This window comes from Benincasa hispida, chromosome 8 (genome assembly GCF_027475165.1).
Source record: "Benincasa hispida cultivar pf3 chromosome 8, pf3_genome.v1.1, whole genome shotgun sequence".
Lineage (NCBI taxonomy): Eukaryota > Viridiplantae > Streptophyta > Magnoliopsida > Cucurbitales > Cucurbitaceae > Benincasa > Benincasa hispida.
Window position 1 is genome coordinate 68,270,294 of NC_143485.1, and position 23,348 is coordinate 68,293,641.

A 23,348-nucleotide genomic window follows, 5' to 3' on the forward strand; every position below is an offset into this window, starting at 1 on the left:
TTTGGGTAATACTACGACTTGATGGACTAGGTAAAGTATGTGTAATGATATGAAGGATTCTTTTGGAATACCTGGCGAAGTAGATGTCATTAAAGGAAGCTAAAATAGTTGGATATGACCTTGGACTTAAAGGGGTTAAAGCAAGGTGTTATTTGTTTAGGTTGAATGATTATTTTAGTATACCTAGACTAAACCCTACACCTTATTGTGATGAGAAGATCCAAGTTACGCAAATTTGAAGAAACAAAAATCTTTTGGAGTTTAAAAGTATGCAAATTGGCAAGGGGGAATTCTACAAGATGGAAATTCTTAGTGAGAAAGATAAAGACTTATGGAGGAGTTAAGTAAAATATAATTTAGTAAAGAGACTATATTCCACTTGGAAAGTGGAAAAAAAACAAAAGGGGGGGAGAGGTGTCTTGAATTTAGTGGCTTTATCAGAGATAAGTGTGATTGAGAGAAAAAGTATCCAAGGAAGTTTACTCTTTTGGAAAGAGAAAGAAATTTAATGTGTTCGAAACTACTAGTTAAGTATGGTTTGAAGGCTTGATACGAGAGGTTTCAAGGTATTTGTTCTAGTGTAAAAGAAGAATACCTCATTATCATGTGGAACTTTAAGACAATATGTGTTAGATGGAAAGATAGCTTATGTAGGTGATTGGTATGGAACTTTGTTTTAACACAAGAATCTATTGCCGAAATAGAAGGTCGAGAAGGGATAAGCTAAAATGGAGTTACTAGTAGTAGTAGATGATCGAGAACTATTGACATGGTATGTTGAGGATTCATTAGTTAAGAGGTAAATCATTAAGGGCATTAGTAAGATTTAAGGGATTCTGAGTTTGTGTGTTAGTTGGAAACATGAACTAGAAAGACCATCAAGTTGATTGAAAAAGGAAAATAATCTAGCTTGAGGTAGACAAAAGTGGTATACGCACAAAAGTAAGTAAGTTGGATCTTCCAATATAACCATTGGCATAAGGGCTAGACTTGGTAATAAAGTTGAGTTGATGACAAGAAGTTGCTAAATGTGGGTTTGGAGCATTACAGGATAGTATATTTTCTCTTGCATGGGCAATGAGTTAACTAGCTCTAGGGAGTACGAGCAATTCAAGTTAGGACTTATGAATCAAGGAGGTTTCATCGTAAAAGCTAACTCTAGGGATCAATTACAGTTATTACGAGGTTATGAAATGTGTTATCAATCGACTTTTGCTTTAGCACTAGGGATACCTGATCCGTAGTGTCATCAGGATCAGGTATCCCTCCTTAATCCTTATACTATAGACCTTTTTAGGTTATTACTTTAGGCATGATCTACTTGTGTATCCCCATATACATGCTTAAGTTTACATACAATAACCATGGAGCTTTGTTTATTTGATATGAGTAAATGCCAAATAAAGTAACTCTTATTTTATTCATAGCAATGTGTACAGTTTACAAACTACAAGACTCCGGGAGAATTAGGACACTAATCCCAACAGGGTCGATTATAGTTGGACTATAGCTAATTGTTCATTAAAGGGATCAGTGGTACTTTAGGAGTTAGGTGTAACTATAGGGACGCGGTAATTTTGGCCCAATTGTACTTACGAGCAATTTGTGAATGGTGAATGCACCGTTGATTGGTTATATCCAAAGGACACAAAAATATATCTAAAGTACGATGAGTATAACTATCGATTTTTAGTGGAGTGACTGACAATTAATAAAGATTGATTAATTTAATTAAATAGGTTAATTAATTAATCAAGTATCATTGGAGCTTCAATCTATAGGTGCATAAGATCCCCTTGTTAGCTCAATAAGAATTTATGAGAATCAAATTGTTTTTTGTTTAATTTGAATCATTCAAATTAATTAAAAAGAATAAATTATATGAAATATAATTAATATAATGTATATGATACATTATAATATAAATTTTAATGAGAGAATTAAATATTTGAATATGATTCAAATATTAATTATATTAATATGATTCATATAAGAATTATAGGTTAAAATTAATATGAATATGATTCATATAATTTTATTAGGTTATAGGATAACTCCTTCTACCCCTCAACTCCCTCATATACATGAACTTCATAGAGAGAGGACAACCACTTGATCTTCTTCATCTCCTTCCTAGAATCTCATTGTGAAAACTCTCTCAAGCAATATTAATTCCTCCTTTACCAAAATTAATTCAGAAGTTCACAACTCTCTATGATTCTCATCCTTTAAAACATTGAGGAAGACCTCGTGGTGGTATTCGTATTAGGTTGTTGTCAATGTGAGATCGGGGGAAGGTGACCATTCGTGTTCTTGCTGTGATTTGAAGAGGATTCGAGAAAACAATTTTCTTCAAGGGCAAGTCCTTCAAATTCCCTGAATTTTCTCTTAGATTTCATAGTAGACAACATGCTTAATGTAAAAATTGTTTATCACTTGTTTCCGTTTTCTGCTTTAATTATTCTATAAAATAAAAATTAGAGACACGATTGCATTTAATGCTTCTATTGTGGGTATTCAAAACCTTCAGTAAGGACAAAGATAAGCTGGTGAATGACAAGACGAATCCATGAGTTGTACCATTGAGACTTGTCTTCAACGCTTCCTTATAGTTTTCATGTCTTTTCTATTATTTAAAGTTTTGGAACTAGATCTTGATGTCAGAAAAAAAATTTAGATTTTTTTTTTAAAAAAAAATCACATGAATGTTATTCTTGGAGACTTCGAGTAACAGTTTTTTATTGATTTAAATTCTCATTTTATAAATAGTTTCGAAGTTGTCATATTTGTTTCTAAATAAATTTATGCACTATGGACATATTGCTATGATTTTTTTTTTTTCAAAATTTGCATCCATGAGGTATTGGCCTAGTATAGTCTTTGAAAAGTCAGATTGTTACACAAAGATTCAACTTTATTAATTTATTAAATTCACTAAATTGGCTATCGATGATAGACTTCAATAAATAGTTGTTAACTGTGAAAGAAAATCCAAGGTTAAGTTATCAATGATAGAATATATCAGTGGCTATCACGATAGACTTTCATCAGTGACTTGAATTTTGAAAGATTAACACTCAATGTTATGAATGACTATTATTGATAAACTTTTATCGTGATTATTAATAATAGACTTTTATTACTAATAAACTTCTATCACTGATATCTACCTAAGTTTGATATCACTATACATGAATATGAATGATATCTATCTAAGTTCTGTCACTAAAATCACTAAAAAATGATAATACCAATACACAAATACACAAATATTTAAATTGTGCCCCTCATTTTGGGTCATCTATAAACTTTATACTCTTAAAGTTTATAATGAATTATCAATTGATAATTCATTTTCTTATGTTTATTACTAATAGACTTTATACTCTTAAAATCCTATAGAAAGGGGAAAAAAACTATTGGTCTGTTTGATAATTTCTCATTTCTCATCTTTTGAGAAATAAACTTATTTAATAATTATTATTGTTTCTTATTTCAGACTTTTAAGAAATGTTTCTAAAAATGATGCAAATTTGAGGACTAAAAAAATTAGTTTCTTTCAAATCCGTTTTCATTTCCTATTTAATGTTTCATTATAATAATCAAACTTGATGATTGATTTATTGATATCAAGTCATTTATAAATTAGACACTTTCAAGTAAGTCTCGAGAAAGGAAATAAAATAAAAAGAAATTAGAGAAAGGAAAGAAAAAAATTAAAGAAATGATATTAAAAAAATAAAAAATAAAAACTGGAGAAAGAAAAGGAAAAACCAGAGAAAAGGAAAGAAAATGAAAAAAAAGGAAAGAAAATAATAAAAACTAGAGAAAAGGAAAGAAAGTTAAAAAAAATGGAAGAACGAGATGAACAATAAGATAAGAAGGAAAAATTGAAAATTAGAAAAAAAATCAAAAGCTGACTGATCAACACTTCGATATTTGTAAATATTTTAAAGGATGCTATATTTTTAGATTTTTCCTTTTTTTTCGCTACATACTACAAAGATCATAATTAAACTAACGTATTCTTCTTTTTTACCCACTTTTAAATCAAGATAAGCCCACGAAATGAATTGACAAGGCCCGATAATTCCGAATTCTGCATTCAGTCGATGGCCCAATAAGGCCCATATCGTCCCGACAGAACCAACTGTCGGGGAAAGTGTCGGTGAAATGAAATGTACCAAATTGCAATTATTTTAAGGCAGAAATAATGATGGTAACAATGGCGGTGCGCGTCCGCCGTACACCAATCTCAGCCGACCACATAATGGGCTAAATTTACAAAGCACGGTCCCATAAAATTAGGGTTTTATTTATTTATTTTGTTTTGTTTTCCTTTTTTTTAAGTTCCATAAAATTAGGGCTAAAGTGGGCATGATTAGTGGCTTTTTGTGAGAGTAATTAAAACTTACTTATAATAATTATTCGTAGTTGACCCTATATTCTAACCATTATTATTTACCTTCATAATTTAGACCCAAAATCTCACTTCTTAACCCTTATCCCTTCCCCACAAATAATAATTCAATAACTAAAAATGTGATTATAATAATTATTCAATTACGCCACTTGAAATATAAGTATAGTAGATGTGATTATGAAAATGTATATATTTTTTAATAATCACTATATATAAATTTAAAATATTTTTTTTATAATTTTTCTTTCAATCATTTAAAATATATAAAATTATCAGTTACATTGTGATAACCTCAATAACTTTCCATCACAATGCTTTCTTGTTTTTCAAATATGAAAATTTCTCTTATTTTATTTTATTTTTTATCATTATTTCACTAGCTCTTTAGACTTTAGGCATCATTTATTTTAGAGAAATTATTTAGAATCATGGATACTTGCTAGTATCATTATTATTTTAACATGTACAATTTTGAAAACAATCTTAAACCATAACGCGTAAATCAACATTATGTCAAATTATCAATTAAATTCCTATAAATTCTGATGTAGTTTCAATTTGGTTTCTATAACATTAAGATTCTTAATTTAATTTATTAATCAAATAAGAATATTAAGCCTATGCCACATAACAAGCTCCCTACTTTTGTTCATCTCATTCAAGATCTTCATTGAATTGAAGAGACATAATCCATTATTTTCTCCTTATCAATCAGAAGTGCAATTAAGTTGTCCATGAACTTGCTTCACATGCTCGCTAGACTAGGATTGAAGGCAATATGACTTGATGATCTCGCCCATTATGGACGTATTCTTTTTTACTTTTTTATATTATTAATTTATAGTTTAGTTTGTTTTGTTAAGTGTTGTTTTTCTTAACAAAAACTAAAAATATGATTAGTATTCAATATGCTACCAATATTTGATATAATGTAGAAATCAAATCGAAAACTTATTGAAATTCAACGTTTTATTCTTGTTACATTGTTCTTTTTTTTTTTTTTTTAATTTTTATCTTTTATATATATTTTTTAAACTTTTATAACAAAGTTACAAAGTGTTAATATATAAAATGTGTCAATTAGTTGGATTAAGATAAACTATAACAAAGCATGATTAAGATTTAAATCAAGCTTATAATGATACCTTAAGAATTAATTAGTATAAATTACAAGATTCGATCAAATAAATTCAAATAATTTGACAAGTCTCACTTATGATTAAGAAATCCAAACCCTAACATCGCTTCCTACGCCGAGTTATTATTAGAAGTGTTCAAATAACTCGATTACTTGAACAATCTGGACTACTCAATCCAAAATGTAAGGGTTGAGTTGGGTTAGTTTTATTCTTGAGTTGGGTTGGGTTCAACTTTTTCTATTTTTGTTGAGTTGGATTGGGACGTAGGTTAGCTAAAAAAAATTTAGGTTGGCCTAACCCAACCCAAATTTTATATATATTAATAATATGTATACATTTTTGTTTAAAGTTTGATTATTTCATATTGATTAATTTGTGATTTTTTAATATTTCTCTTTTAAAATTGTTATGATATTTATCTTTATTTAAAGTTACAATAAATATCATAGATATTTGGTATTTAGTATTTAAATTTTATAAATTTTAGTTATTAGTTATGTGTTATATATAAATTTATATATTTTTAATTAAAAAAAAGTTATAACCCGACAACCCAACACAACCGAACCCGAATTTTAAGGGTTGGGTTGGGTTGGGTCGGGTCATTTGAGTTGCTAACCCAATCAACCCAAATTTTCGGGTTAGTCCTAAAAATACCTTCAACTCAATCCAACTCATGTATACTCTTAGTTATTACCAACGAGATGATGGCTTTATTTTCTTTTTTTTTTTTTAATTATTATTATTTTTTTTGTCTTTCAACCATCAAATTATTATTGTAACTTTTTTTTTTTTTTTTTTGGTGGGATCGCTGTTATATATATAGAGAAGCAAATCCTCTGTTTTGGCCTTTGATGGGTAGACGAGGAGAACCTAAATTAGGTAGGAGAGAGATTTAATAAATTGATTAAACTAAAGGGCTAAAGAGATAAATAATTAATTACGACACACTGGATAATGGACGACAACAAGGTTACAAATGCAAAGAATTTAAATTTAACGTAAGCAGATCATTGTAAGATCAACATAATGATGACATATTGATATTTTACAATTTTAAATCTTCTTTTATTAATATATCTTTCTTTGCAACATGGGACAGAATAACACCTATCTTCCTCACACTTACACTTGTGTATTTATAAAATAATTCATCCAAAAATAATAATTAAATTATTCCACTATAATAGTTTACAGTTTTAGGTACAATAATGGCAATTCATGTGTCTTTGTGAGATTTAGATCTACGTATATATGATCTTTTAAGCTTATTTTTTTTATAATTTTAAATTGGGTTAAAAATCACATTTGGTCCATGTTTCAAAGATATAAAAATTTAGTATATGAACTTTAGTTTATAACGATTTAGTCTTCTATACTTCTAAATTTGTAATAATTTTAGTCCAACTTAATAACTATCGATTTAATCCTTGCACTTTACAATTTGTAACAATTTAGTTCTTATAATGAAAATACTATCAAGATTTCATGAAAATTTCTTACATATGTAGATCGATAAACTTATTAATAAGGGTCAATTTTGTTTATAAATTATAAAGACTAAGTTGTTACATAATCAAAATTGACAATTAAGCTTGATGATATTTTTCACGATAATGACTAAATTGTCATAAGTTTGAAAGTATAAAGACAAAATTGTTACTTGTAAAAATTAAAAAGCTAAATTATTACCAAATTAAACGTATGAACCAAATGTAGAACCAAATGTTGATCGTTGTTGTTTGTGTGGAATAACCACGGCATTGAAAGCAAAATTCGACATGCTACAAGAAAATTAACCTATTTCAACCATCTTTTATCGGAGGTTATTAAATTCTTTAAAAAAAGATATACATTTATTGGAGGTATTGGAAAAACCTTTGAATAATATGTAATTTTTGTTGAAGATTAGTGAAAACCTTAAAAAAAGATATATATTTATTAGAGGTGTTGAAAAAACCTTTAATAAATATCTACCTTTTATCAAAGGTTATTTAAACACCTTTGAAGTGTATATTTATTAAAGGATTTAAAAACCTTTGAAAAATATATTATTCTTTAACGAAGGGTTTTAAAGAACTTTTGAAAAAGATATAACCTTATAAGACACCTTCGAAAAAAAATTACATTTATCAAAGAAACTTAAGAATCTTTGAAAAATATATTTACCCTTTATCGAAGGTTTTTAGAAAGCTTTTAAAAAATATCTAAGTTTTATTGAAGATTATTGTGACCTTTGAAAATAATATACATTTATTAAAGGACTTTAAGAACCTTTTCAAAATATATTAGGAAGATTTTTACAAAACCTTTAAAATATATACATTCTTACAAAAAAATTATTAAATTTTTTAAGAAGATAATATTTATTAAATAAGAAAAATGTTTTAACTTTTATCGAAGATATTTATCAACCTTTGAAAATACCTACTTTTATTGAAGGTTATTTAGAGTCTTTGAAAAAAATCAATATTTATCGATGAATTTTCAAAAATCTTTGAAAAAGATTATGATTTTAAAAAAAAAAAATAGAAAGGAAAAAAAAACCAAAATTAGAAAGGGAAAAAAAACCATTCTCTAGGTCTTAATTCTTGCTTAGAATCGTTGTATCCACTTTTCTAGTGCTTAATTCTCTTCCTCTTAAACACGTTGTCACTCCAGGTTATCTCCACTAGGTTGCTTCTCCTTTCGGTCACTTTGGTACTTCTCCTCTTGATCACTTTGTTACTTGTTCGGCATCTCCTCCGTCGTCTCCGTCGTCTCCGCCTATGTAAGATAATTTAATCATTTTTTTTTTCCTGTTGCATTATATGATTGTATTTGATTGTCTTTTTTTTCTTTCAATATCCATTTTTGTGTGTGTTGGCTCTGTAGACCGATTTTGGTATGGCTTGTGCTTCTTGTGGTAGCAATCATGCAAGATCGTTCAATCACATTGTTCAAGTTTTCGCTCGCCAATGTGGCAACAATGTCTTTCTTCTGCCTTTCGAGATTCATCAAGAGGTATGAACTTAGGAGATTCTTGTGTTCGATAAACTCTGAAAGCGAAACTGTTATTTATTGTTAGCTCTTAGAGTCCATCGAGAGTGCTAAACATATCAAATGATGTTATTACAATAAAACTTAGCTTCTTTGGCAAATGTTAATAGTGTATTGATTGAGCCTGATTATACCATTAAATTCATAGAGGATGTGTAGAAGATAGTTCGTTTTTTTTTCGTATCATACTCTAAAACCTCTTTTGCAATCAAACCTGTCTGAACTAGTTATTCCAGCCATGGGATGAGCACCTATGAAAAAGATATATACATCAGATTGATTGGTTTAATATTGTTAAAAAAGAGAATAGGGAAGAGAAAAACAACAGGATTACGTGGAAACCCTAGTGCAGGGAGAAAAACCACGATATAAAGTATTTTCTTATTTGTTTTTAAAAATGATACACTAAATACATAGGGATTCACTGTATAAATAGATAGTAGGAAACCCTAGGGATATTACACACTTACATAAATGCCCCTAGGTTAAAACTCTATTTCCAACACTCCCCCTCAAGTTGGTGCATAGATATCAACAAGCCCCAACTTGCTTACACAATAATTAAAATTTTGTCTCAATAACCCTTTTGTAAGTACATCAGCAACTTATTGATTTGAAGGAATATAAGGGATGCATATGTTTCCATTGTCTAACCTCTCCTTAATGTAGTGTCTGTCTATCTCCACATGTTTAGTTCTGTCATGTTGAACTGGGTTGTTTGCAATACTTATGGCAGCTTTATTATCACAAAATAATTTCATTGGAAGCTCATTATCTTGTTGGAGATCTGATAATACTTTCTTCAACCAGATTTCTTCACAAATCCTTAGACTCATGGCCCGATACTCTGCCTCAGCACTACTTCTAGCAACAACTTCTTGTTTTTTACTTCTCTAGGTGACTAGATTTCCCCAGACAAACGTACAATATCTAGACATTGATCTTCTATCAACAACAGATCCTGTCCAGTCAGAATCAGTGTAAGCTTTAACAGATCGTTTATTGGTTTTCTTGAACATTAGGCCTTTACCAGGAGTTCCTTTCAGATACTGAAGAATACGTTTAACTACTATCATATGATCTTCACAAGGAGCTTGCATGAACTGACTCACAACACTTATTGCATAAGAAATATCTGGTCTTGTGTGAGACAAGTATATCAACTTCCTAACTAACCGTTGATACCTTTCTTTATTAATTGGAATTCCATCACTCTTATCACCAATTTTCACATTGTATTCTACTGACGTGTCAACAGGTATACACCCAGTCATACCTATTTCCTTTAGCAAGTTCAGTGTATATTTTCGTTGAGAAACTGATATATCCTCTTTTGAGCAAGCCACTTCCATTCCCATAAAGTATCTTAGCTTCCTGAGGTCTTTAATTTCAAACTCTCTAGCCATCTCTGTTTTTAGTCTTGTGACTTCTACATCATCATCCCCAGATAAAACAATATCATCAACATAGACAATAAGAACAACTATTTTCCCTGATGTTGATCTTCTTACAAAAAGAGTGTGATCGGAATATCCTTGAATATATCCCTGTGCTTTCACAAACGTCGTGAACCTGTCAAACCAGACCCTTGGAGACTGTTTCAACCCGTATAGTGATTTCCTCAATCTACACACTTTATTTTTAAATTGACTCTCGAACCCGGAAGGGGGACTCATATAGACTTCCTCCTCAAGTTTCCCGTTCAAAAATGCATTTTTAACATCAAGCTGATGTAGGGGCCAATCTTTACTCACAACTACTGATAGAAGCACTCAGATCGTATTAAGTTTAGCCACAGGTGAAAAAGTCTCAGAATAATCCACTCCATATATTTGGGTGAAACCTCTTGCAACAAGTTTAGTCTTGTATCGGTCAATCGTCCCATCTGACTTGTACTTTATAGTAAACACCCATTTACATCCTACTGTTTTGTGTCTTTCAGGAAAAATCACCGGTTCCCAGGTTTTATTCTTTTCCAGAGCTCTTATTTCTTCCATAACAGTAGACCGCCATTCTGGTTTTTTCATTGTAATACTTATGTTATCTGGAACCACCTCAGTGTCCAAGCTAGTAGTAAAAGCCTTGAACTCGGATGTCAGATTACTATATGTCATGTAACTATGCATAAGATATTTAGTACATGAACGGGTACCTTTCCTTAGGGCTATAGGAAGATCAAGTGACGCATCACATTCTTTCACCTCTTCAGGCTTCTCACCATGATTTACTATCTATATATCAGAAACTTCAGTAGTATCTTCCACATCATCATTAGCACAGATCGTTTCATCCTCCGTAGCTTCAATCATTTCATCCTCTACAGTTTCCCTTTCTATCACTCTCTCCGTATCACTGCTTCCTTCCCCCTTGTCATGCCTGCCTTCATCATTCTCCATACATAAATCAACATCATTAGGAATATATATACCTGGACCTGATGACAAGTCTGACTCCTGTATTGGAGCCGGTAGTTCTGGTTCAATAGGTGACACTGCTTCCTTCCTGAAATTCTTCCTGTAGTACATTTTCCAAGGAATTTGATTGGTAGGAAGAACCAGACTATCATGATCAGAACTAGGTTTAGAAAAGGTTTGAATGGGCACTGACTCTAAAGGAATAGTATAAAAGGACTAGTTAGTCTCTTCATTTATGTTCCCCCTCTGAAGACGACTAATAAGGAAGAACGACTGATCCTCGAGAAAGATGACATCCATTGAGACATAGCACTTTCGAGATGACGGGTGATAGCACTTATATCCACGTTGATGGAGTGGATATCCAACAAAGACACACTTCTGAGCACGAGGAGAAAATTTCGTGCGGTTTAGACCATGGGAGTGAACAAAAGCAACACAACCAAAAACCGGAGAGAAACATCAGAGATCAACTAAGTAGTAGGAAAAGACTCTTTAAACAATTCTAAAGGGGTATGAAGAGTAAGAATACGATAGGGCATCTGATTAATGAGGTGAGCAGCAGTAAGAACTGCATCTTCCCAAAGATATGACGGAAGGGTGGCGGATAACATAAGAGATCGGGCTACTTCAACCAGATGCCAATTTTTACGCTCAGCTACTCCATTTTGTTGCGGAGTGTAAGCACATGAGCTCTGATGAACAATACCTTTAGAGTCGAGAAATTCTTTGAAAGAGGCATTAAATAATTCTTGCCCATTATCACTTCTTAAAATCCCAATCTTTGTTTTAAATTGAGTTTCGACAATTGTATAAAACTGTTGGAAAACAGATGACACTTCAGATTTATCAGTGAGCAGGAAAACCCAGATGAGACGGGTGTGATCATCTATAAACGTGACAAACTGCCGTTTTCCCGTGAAAGTAGTAACCGGTGAGGGACCCCATACATCACTATGAACAAGAGAAAAAGGACTCGAGGGTTTATAAGGCTGAGAATGGAAAGAAACACGATGTTGCTTGGCACGAATACAAACATTACAATTAAAAGAAGAAGTACTAGCATTACGAAATAAATGAGGAAATAAATATTTCATATATTGAAAATTCGGATGTCCTAAATGAAAATAGCATAACATAATATCATTTTCAGAAACAGAGAAATTTAAAGACATAAACCCCGATTGGTGATCATTCCTAGAGGAAGCCTCGTCAGAAAGGAAGTAGAGTCCCCTATCGTGTCGGACAGGCCAATCGTCATCCCTGATTTCAGATCCTGAAATAAAACTGAATCAGGTGAGAAAATTGCCTTACACCTCAAATCTCTTGTTAGTTTATGACAGATAATAGATTATATGATATTTTAGGCACATGTAAGATATCACATAGAATTAAACCATGAAATGGAGATATATTGCCCTTTTCTGCAACATGGGCAAAAGACCCGTCTGCAATTCGAATCCTCTCATTACCAACACTCGGATTATATGACATAAATAACTCTGAGGAACTCGTAAGATGATTAGTAGCCCCTGAATCCACAATCCATGGTTTCTTACCATTCACACTAATTAGGCCAAAAGAAGGAAAATTACCTGACTGTGCAATTGCACTCACCCCAACTATACTTGAGTTGTGTTTATCGTCACCAGGAGACTTCTTTTGAGTTTTGTCATCTACTGAATCACTTGCCAGGGCACGACTAGTATTAGATTTTTCATGAGACTGCCGTCGCTTGCTATTTGGGGGCTTCCCGTGTAATTTCCAACATTGATCCTTCGTATGCCAAAGCTTTTTACAATGTTCACAAACGGGAGGAGGTTTCTTATCACCATCAGTATTGGACGGCTTGGCAACGAAAGCGGCTACATCAGTAGTTGAGGTGGTATTATTCATGGCACACGACCGATCTTCTTCTAGTCGTATTTCAGAACAGACTTCTCGAAGTGAAGGAATCGGGCGCTGGCCCAAGATCCGACTACGAACCCTATCAAACTTTGGATTTAATCCAGCCAAAAACACATAAACACGATCTGCTTTCTCAATCTTCAAATATTAGGCCCCATCCTGTAGACAATTCCAGACAATTTCTCTACACAAGTCCATTTCCTGCCATAGCTTCAACAATTTGTTAAAATAAAAGGTAACATCCATAGACCCTTGTTTGGATTCATGAACCTGTTTATGGAGTGTATATAGCTGAGAGGCATTCTGCCGTTTAGAATATAGATCTTGTGCCGCCTCTCAGATATCCTTGACTATGGCAACATATAATAGCGGTCTTCCTATCTGGGGTTCTATACTATTCACCAAGACAAACTGAAGCAACGAATCTTCTCCTTTCCAAATTCGTTCTTGTGGATCACCTGAGGCCGACTTTGGAATTTTTCCTATCAAATATCCAAACTTGTGACGCCCTTCTAAGGCCATTCGGATCGATTGAGGCCAAAAGAAATAGTTCTGACCATTTAATTTTTTTTCCAATGATAAATCCTGCATAATTACCCATCGAACCAGATAAGTAGGAAACGTTAGGCACTACAGGTAATGAATTTACCAGATTTTATGAATAAACCGATTGAGGATTTGCACCGAACATTGTATCCAAATCAGAAATCTGCTGTTACAGGTAAGCTAACCGTTGTCTCACATTGTCTGGGTAACAAACTAAACCACAATTGATTGGAACAGGTATTGGTTGCTTGAGACCTTGGCTATTGGATGTGAAAAAACCATTGGGTCGACTGTTGAAGGAAACTGGGTCACCGGGTCGGGCTGGATGGCTGAAAGAGGATCGGTTGGCGCAAAAAACTGGACAGATGAGTTTTCGGGTCGGGCCAGGCGTGGGTCGGATCACGGGTCGAAATTAAGGACTGATCTTTCGGGTTGGGCCAGGCGTGGGTTGGATCGCGAGTCGGAATTAAAAGTTGCGTTCTTGGTTCGAGATAGCCTTGGGTCGGATCGGTTCCGGTCGGAATTAAAATCAAAATACCAGGTCTAGCTGGTCTGCCCTGGTTCAACTCGAACCTGTCCGGTTTGCTCCAGACCGGTACTAACCCTAATTAGATCATCACTTTTCTGCTCCTCGCCCTCGACACTGCTGCTTCTGCCTTGATAGCTCCGATCGACGGTCAACGTCTCCTCGTGGCCAGTTTGTTCTTCACGTCTGAGACCACCGACTCTGCTGTGACCGCCGTCGACTCTGCCATGATCGTGATAGCTCGGATCGTGAATCGATGGTTCCTCGCAGCCAATTCCAGCTCCGATCGGATTCTGACTAGTTCCGGAATGGTGATACCCGGTTGGCTGAGGGCAATTTCCCATGGATTGTACCTGAACGGCAAATATGAATTCCGGTAGGGCATCCTGAAAACATTCCTTTACCGCTGCTCGGATTGCCATTCTCATGTCAAAACTTGAAGACCCATCAACAGAGAAGGATTGAGGTTGATTCTCTTCCATAACGGCTAGGTTTTCGTCACCGCGCTCTGATATCATGTTAAAAAAGAGAATAGGGAAGAGAAAAACAATAGGATTACGTGGAAACCCTAGTGCAGGGAGAAAAACCACAATATAAAGTCTTTTCTTATTTGTTTTTAAAACTGATACACTAAATACATAGGACTCACGGTATAAATAGACAGTATGAAACCCTAGGGGTCTTACACAATTACATAAATGCCCCTAGGTTAAAACCCTATTTCCAACAAATATATATATTAACTTTATTGTTTATGTTTCATTCATAACTTTTTCTTTCTTTCTTCTAATAGCAGGGCACATTATCATTATTATTTATGAAACATAGCAACACACATCAATAATTCTCATTAAATTCAAGTGTGGAAGTTATTTGATACACGATCAAATTCAATGTTAGTAATTCGAAACCAAAATTCTTGCCTCGATGACTTGATTTGGAAGTTGAATCTTTGATTGTTTGAATTTATTCGTTTCTTTACAGGATCATGGTTTCTGGAAATTTTATTTGAATAAATTTTCATGGAGACATTGTGAATTTCTGAAGATTTGGGGATCGTCTTTGGGCATTCGGATTAATCTGTTGGTTAAACTCATAAATTTTAGATAAACTAAGGTTTTGTTGTTAGTGATTCTATTGAATATTGATTTGAAGTAATTCATAATATTTTGCAAACATTAATTATTGGAAATTAGAGAACTTATCTTTTTCTTTTACTTGTTTATTCTCTCTCTTGTGTATGTGATCTATAATCGTCAAGCCCCAGCAGATATAGGATGAAGTAGAAGCCTTACTTTCATATTAATTGATCTGAAGAGAATCTAAGCCTCTTCTTCAAGGTAAGGTTGGTGACATGATGTTGTCTATATAAGCAGGGATCCTTTGTAATACTTATTTATACACTTTTTGTGTTTATTGACGATCATTATGGTGGAGTTAGCTTTGCATAACAACAAATCAAAGTTCCTCCAAATGCATTGTGTGAATTCTAGTGGTACAAATAAACTTTAATTCATATATGATTGAACTTTCTTATGCATTTCTCAATTCGTATTTTCATTTGAACTTCTACTTTTTCCTTTTTGCTTCATCAAAATTAACCTTATAAACACTTCTACCTATAAATTTCATAAGAATTGAAACATGTTTAGGGAATGTTGAGAAAACAAGGCACAATATGTTCTTAAAAATCAAAGTTTAGTAATTGGCTTAGTGTGTTTGATCATGAACTAATAAAATAGATACAGCTGAAAAGCCTGACCTTGCTTGCTCCTCTTTTTTAAAGAAATAGCTTGAGTGAAAATCTGACCTTTAGCAATGACAGGAGTCTTTCTTAGTGCAATACCTTCAATTTGCCGATGTGGATTGAAAGGAAGAATGGGCATACTCTGGTTCGATAAGCCAAGGAAAAACAACCACACGCTTGGTTCGAGATATGAAGTTTGGTTATAACGAAGATCGATGGGTTATCGAACCAAGCGGTGGTTGTTTTTCTTTGGCTTATCGAACCAGCGTATGCCCACGCCATATACTAGTGCTAGTGCGGATGAACTTGATGGGAGAGGAAGAGATTAAATAGGGCATTCCTGGTCTTACTGTGCATTCATGCAGCGGGAGCTGCTACAATTGCTTCAGTGGGAGCTGCTGTCAGTATTGGAAACGTGTTCAGTTCGAGAAAAGCAAAATCTCTTTCATCTGGCTCCTTCCACGCAAGAGGACTAGGATCAAATGGTTTACAATAATGCTAAGAAAGAATAAGATCGAGACCATTTTAGGGTATTCTCAATGTACGATAGGTCAATCCAAATGCGAAAATAACCGTTTTTTAGAGCTACTAAAGTTGTGAGATTGAAAGGTCCGAAGGACTAAGCTTCACCTAGAAGCCGGAGCTCTCTCTGGCACTGATGTAGATGGTGACTTAAACGTAGTTCTGTTGGGTAGCACAGTTTTGATCACAAAGGGACCTGGGGACCATTTTCCAAACCTTTGTATCAAGAGGTAGGATAGTACGCTCAGTGAATAAGAATCAATCCTCAAATTGTTCTTTGGATATACGACTGGATTTTGATCTTCTACTTCATTACTATCTACTTCGTGGATTAAGCGGTGGTGGTGCCAGGAACTTCCATAACGTTAGCGTGATTATAATCTTAATGCTTTGCTCTTCCTTACTTGTTGGTAGTATTGAGGAGATAATCGCTAGGTTTGCTCAAGCTCCTCAGGAAATGACAAAAAGGTAGGATTGAAAGCCTGTACCTTTAAGTTTATATAATATTCTTAAATTTAAATTATGCATTTTTAAGAAGAAAAGCTATTTTCTTGATAATTGGCAACTGATATATGTTGTTCTCGCTGAGCAGAGAAGGAAAATGGAAAGCCTTGATGTAAGTAACTTCACTCTATTTCACTTAATTATATGTATCTTTATTATATAGTCTTTGAACCTTTTAGTAATCAATGTGAGATTGTTCTTATGTTTTTCACAATGACATATGATTTGACAAACATATATTATTAGGTATGAACTAGTCATTAGATATAGCGCTTTATAGGTGGCTAAACAGTTTTATCAAAGGAAGTTTCTTTCATATATACATCAAAGTCTGACTAATATGTTGTTGAGGCCCGAACAACTAAATGATTTTGAGTTCTCTTATATTTTAGATTAATATTGTATAGCTCTAAGGTTTCTCAAATTTTGGAAAAGTTGAGGAGAAGACATAGTGTCTTATCAAAGAGTGAAGTTTGCTTTCTTTTGACATTCAACTCTCTTTGTTTTTCTCTCTCTCTGTTCTGCCCTGCATGTCTTTCACCTCAACTCACAACAATATTTGTTAAAATTCATATTATTTTTTCCCTGTTATTGTTTTGGTGTTTAGTTTTTGGCCAATTGTGAACTGAGTAAACTCATTTTGTGATTGAGAAAAGAGAATATGTATCTTTACCACATCCCTTAGGAGGAGTGAAAAATCACCTCTTTTTTCTGGGTTGTGTGCAATTATGAAAATGCATACATGAAATGCTTAGAGGTGATTTCCTGAAAATGTATATTTTTCTAGAGTAATACACAGTTATGCTTGTTTTTGTTCGTCCAAGAGTTTATCATCTAAGGACATCTTTTTGGTCATTGTTCGTATACTGTATTTATATGTTTATTTTCTAATCAGAAAGATATATTTTGTATTTGTAGGTTTAGGAGCATGTTTTGCTTCAACCAGAAAAGATAGAAAGGATGGGTCAAAAGTAGCTTCAAGCAGATGCATTTGTTTCTACGGATACTAATTGTAATGATGGCAAAGATACATCAAGAATTTGTTTCTAGTTGATCGACTGTAATTTGATGTTATAGGATTTCGATAGTTTTTTTTTTTTTTGTACTTTTATGATATATAAATTTACTTTCATCCATGTCGTTGTCTATTTTTTCTATTCTATTTTTATACTTTGTGATTCAAGGTATTACAGGTAGATGGATTAGTAAAAAAGACCTTTCAAGATTTGTCAATAAATGTAGAAAGCTTTATGAAATAATTTTTGAAGGATGTATAATTGTTGATAAATAAGTTCTTATGAAGGTTTTAAAATATTTGAAAATAGCATTATAAGCATTTAAAAATAATGAAAACCTTCGAAAAAACTATTTAACAATAAATAATTATCGATAAATAATTTGACAATTATCGAAGACATATGACTTTCGAAAAATAATGATTTTCGAATTAAGTAAATTTTTGAAAAAGTTTTTTTCAATGGGATCTATTTCAACATTTTTCAAATGTTAGATAGGCTTTGAAAAAAGGTGTATCGAAGGTTTATTAAAGGTTTTTTCGGAATGCCTTTTGAATGCATTCAGACGGAAAGGCTGACATAGATGTTATGGGTGGCATTTTTTTTTGTAAGATTAATATCTTGTTTGATAATCATTTGATTTATTATTTTTTTTAAAAATAAGTCTATATCATCCACATTTCTTATAATGACTTGCTTCTTTCTTAAATATAATAGTTGAATTCTTAGTCAAATTCTAAAAACAAAAACAACTATTTGAAAGCTACATTTTTGTAGTTTTCAAAATTTATTTTAGTTACTTAAACCATTGATAAAAAATAGATAACTAGAAAGAAATTTTGAGGTGGAAGTAATGCCTATAAACTTAATTTTTAAAAATAAAAACAAAAAATAAATTGGTTATCAAACCAAGTGTAAATTAAAACTAAAATAAAAGTGTAGGATGAATAGTGATGTTTTAACCTTTTATAAATTTTATATTTATATAATTCATGTGTTGATAACCTCGTGAATCAAAATTAATATCATTAAATATACAAATTGATTTTAAAATTGTAATTCTAAAAGAAAATTGACGAGCGTCGTCATTGCATTGCCAGTAGATGTTGGTTTCCCACTTGTGTTCTTTTCACTAAAAATGTTGCTCCGTTTAATTCTAATTTTTAAAGAAATTCACCCAATTCCTCTCCCTCTTCACAAACAATTTCAAACATATATTATATTTCTAAGATTCTGTTGGTAATTATTTATTTTTTAATTTTTTATTCATAAAAATTAAATCTATAGACACGACTTCCATTTCTATATTCCTTTTTTTTTTATTTACTTTTAATCAATAGTTTAAAAAACCAAACTAAATTTTGAGAACTAAAAAAGATAACTTTTAAAAGCTTGTTTTTGTTTTTAAAATTTGGCTAAGAATTATACCATTATACTTAATAAAGATGCAAATCATTGTAAGAAATAGAGAGAAAATAGACTTAATTTTCAAAAAATCAAAACAAAAAACAGAATGATTGCGAAACGAGGTCGAACTGATTCAAAAAAGTTGGTACAATGAGCGATGAACAATGGTATATTGTCAAGAATTTTTGTTCATCTATCCTACATTCAACCATATAAACTAAAAAGATAAGTCAAGTAAATGTGACGGTTGTTGGTGCATAATTCTCGCCAGGCTGCTCCTTTTTTTGTTATTGGCCCTTGGTTCGAATACTTGATTCGAGCTAACTTATAAAAGAACCGCACTGATGTGATTTCATGAGTATATTTTCTTAGTTTGACTAAGTTCACAGATTATTACACCTTAAGGTAGTAGAATGTGACTATTTATAGAATCCATGGTGTAATATAGACATGTGTAATGTTGATGGTGTCTGTGTATCGATGTGGTTGTCAATGTTACATGATTTTGATCGGTGAGTTTAGCTCTATTATTATCCTTTTGGTAAAATTGCATAGACTCAACTAGAATACCAACTCAAGACTCAAGATCACATCTTTTCATTTTGGATCTAAATAACCTACTTGTGGACCCGTGTCTTGTCTTGAATATCCTTCGATAACGGTCATATTGAATAATTTTTCTTCCCTCTCATAAATGAATGAGGAAATGGGTATCTTAGAATTAATTTGATGCCCCCATATAGAAGCTAAGGATATAGAGAAACTTCCACAAGCAAGAGTCCAAGATAAGGCATGTGTAAAAAAGTTTTAAGAGAGAAGTATTTGTTTAAAATAAAGGCCATCTATGGCTACTACTTCACTGGAATTTTCCAATTTCCCAAGTTTGACCATCTCATGGGAACTCCCCTCCACTAGTTCATATCAACCAACTGCTCCATAATTCTATACAAAATTACTTCACTTTTCCGATCACAACACCTCAATAATATACAATATGTGACATAAAATGGTATTTGAACAAGAGAGATTTGAATTCCAAAAATTTTCTTATTTTAATTCAAGTTAATGTTCATATATAGTTTTTCACTTAAAAGGTTACTTTTTGGCTTTTTTAGAGTTATAAACACATTATAACAAAGCCATACTTGAAACAACTACTTTTTTTTTTCAAGGTGTATGTGACAAATCATATCATTGTCTATGACTGTGATTGCTTAATTTTGATTACAATAAATTACCATTAAGCATAATTTCCTACTAATTATGGGGTGAACAAGAAAATATCTTTTCCAATCACTTTATTTCTAATCATTTTCTTGATAAATACATAGTGAGGTGTTATATTAACATTTTAACTCCTCCAATTTCTCTCCATTTACTTTTTTCATTGAATTATATAAGAGCATACAAAATTCAATTTTTGTTATAATGGAGCTAATTTGTACATTTAAACTACTAACTTTAAGAAGGAATCACGTGTCTATTATCAATTTTAAGAGCTATAATTAAGTCGAGGTTGATAACATATGAAAATATTATTAACGTATTCAATCTATTGAAATGACACTCAATGATGGAACAAACACTTTGCGGGCCAACAAAATTTGAGTTTTTATGGAGAATTTGAAATGGATCTTATCACTACTCATAGCATATGATTATCGTCCATGAGAGAAGATGGACAAAAAGATTGAATATAAGGAAAAACATTTTGGGTGTGTCATTGAAAAAAAAAAAAGAAGTGGGTGTGAAACATCATTGAATAGGGACTCAAGTTAGAGGTTATGATTGACACACCCAAATACAAATATAATTAATTAGAGGAAGATTTTTTTTATTTGATTTTTTTTTTAAAGGGAAATTGGAAGTGGATGTCCAAATAAGCAAGGCAAGCAAAATGAGAATGGAGATCTTTGTCTGATGAACACAAATGGGATATGTAAATGAGTTATTGAGGTCCCCTCTTTAATTTCCCTTTTCCTCTTTGATTGAAATTTCAAAATTCCACAAATATTATCTTTGCTTTCAAAATTCCACAAGTATTATGTTTGCTTTCAAAAGCGTGCATGTTGGGTTTCTTTCATATTTGCCAGTTTGTATTTTCTTGTCTGCTGCTTGCCCTTCCTCTCCTGCCCCTTTCTTCTCAATAGGACCCCATAAATCATAATTCTCTCTCTCCCTTCAAAATACAGCAACTCGAAATGGTATTAAACTTCTGTCGACATATGATGTTTCAAACCATCTTTCTATCTATCAAAATGATATTAATTATATTAGAGGTAAAATAGTACTTTTTCCTAATTAATATCGTTAAAATTTAGGAAATGTACATAATAAGAAATAAAATGTAACTAATGTAAATATAATATATATAATAAATCCATTAATTTGTTTGAATTTAAATATTTTTAAAAATCTTAATCGATATCAACATTTTATTAACACTTTTCTTGAATTTTTTTATAAAATTAAGACTTCAACGCTTTAAACCTTGATATCCGTTTAGCCACATAAAAATTAAAATATTATAAAAAATTGTCATGCGACAAGTTATGGTTGAGCCACATACTATGTCGTAATAAACAAGTGCAACCTAGTCTTGCATGAAATATTTTTTCTTTTAAAATATTTTTTCTTTGTTTCTCACTTTCTCACTTTCGTTAATTTAAATATCTCTGAACTTTCAATGTTATGATATCTAGTAGATAACTTTATATTTTAAGGGAATTGTTTTGAGTATCAAATTTTGATTATATCTTAACATCTATGTCATTAACCTTTTAAATAATGTAAATATGGTAAAATATGTTAAAAATAATATAGATGACTAAAAATTACGTTACTTGATTTTTTTTCTATTCCAAAACTACTCTCATCTAATTCAATATGAAAACTGGCAAAATAATTTGAGGGAGTATATAAAATTCACATATTTGACAAATGAAGACATCTCACCATCTTTATGAGATACAAGATTTGAAATACATAATTTACTCAAGAAAATTTCATATTTCTTTGATATAAGTATATCTTCTACTTGGAAAATCTCCCTCTCTTGTATGTAAAAAGCTGAATGATGAGATAATGTTATTAATTGAATGTATATATAATATTTTAATCTCTAAAATCTATGGGAAAAAAAAACTAATCTTAAGTCTTATTTCATGAATAATCAAACAAGTATAGATTTTAAAGAGATGTGTATGAGAGAGAGAGAGAGAGAGAGAGAGTTAATATTAAAAGTGAAATATTCCCCTAAAACCAAAGCAAATTTAATATATAAGAAAACAAGAGAAGTGGTGAGGGAATAATGATGGAATGTTAGGGGAAATGAGAAAATCCCTTGGTTTACTACAAAATCCATTTGTTCCTTACCCTATATTACTTTCCCTTTAATTCTCTCTTCCCCTTGTAACAGGCTGAGCTGCCCACCACATGGCCCTCTCAAACACCTTTTTTGTTTTGAATAACCCTTATGCTCTTCTCTTAATCCCCTCCTTGAGAATAAAGTGATTTTTTTTTAAAGGACACCCCCACATGTTACTCTCTTTTGTCCCCTTGCTCTTGGAATTATCACCAATTCATGCCTAAAAGGAATACTTCCCATTTAGAAAGAAAGATATAGTTTTTGTACCAACCCCTTCAATATTTCCCTTCCCCTATTTCAAAATAGGGCTTTTTTAGATGTCCACAAAAGTCATCTAAATTATAACCATCAATAATGCAATTACTATTTATTACTCACTAACCCCCTTCTTTGCATGTTTTGGCCCCATTCCCCATCTCTCTCAATTTCCTTTTCTTTTCTACCAAACCCACACCCCTTATTATTATTATCACAACCTTTGGCCTTTGGGTCTTATATTATTTTTCTACCTAAGTAATATGTTTAATCCCCACAAACCCTACCTAAACTCAAATCTAAATACATATCAATTTTTACCAATAACCCCATTTTAATAATTTCCCACTCTATCTACCTTAGCTCGATTTTTATCGCTTTTACTTTAATGCGCGTGTCTATGTTAGTACATTGATTGATATGGTTCATTTTTCTTCAAACAAATCTTATAATTTTACTTAATTATTATTTTAGTTCTATCTTATCCAAAATAAAAAATTTACATGGTTTAGTGACTAAGATATATTAACCTTTG

The 23,348-nt window shown here is 32.0% G+C and overlaps 1 protein-coding gene across 1 annotated transcript; it reads right to left on the reverse strand.

The window, feature by feature from the left end:
- Window positions 1–10,832: 10,832 nt before the first annotated feature.
- Window positions 10,833–13,445, reverse strand: LOC150034818 (uncharacterized). Its single transcript, XM_090316855.1, has 4 exons — window positions 13,326–13,445; window positions 12,413–13,061; window positions 11,548–12,291; window positions 10,833–11,209 (listed from the first exon to the last, which is right to left on the reverse strand). The coding sequence occupies exons 1-4, from the start codon at window positions 13,443–13,445 to the stop codon at window positions 10,833–10,835; spliced, it is 1,890 nt and encodes a 629-aa protein (XP_090172981.1).
- Between the last annotated feature and the right edge of the window lie 9,903 nt (window positions 13,446–23,348).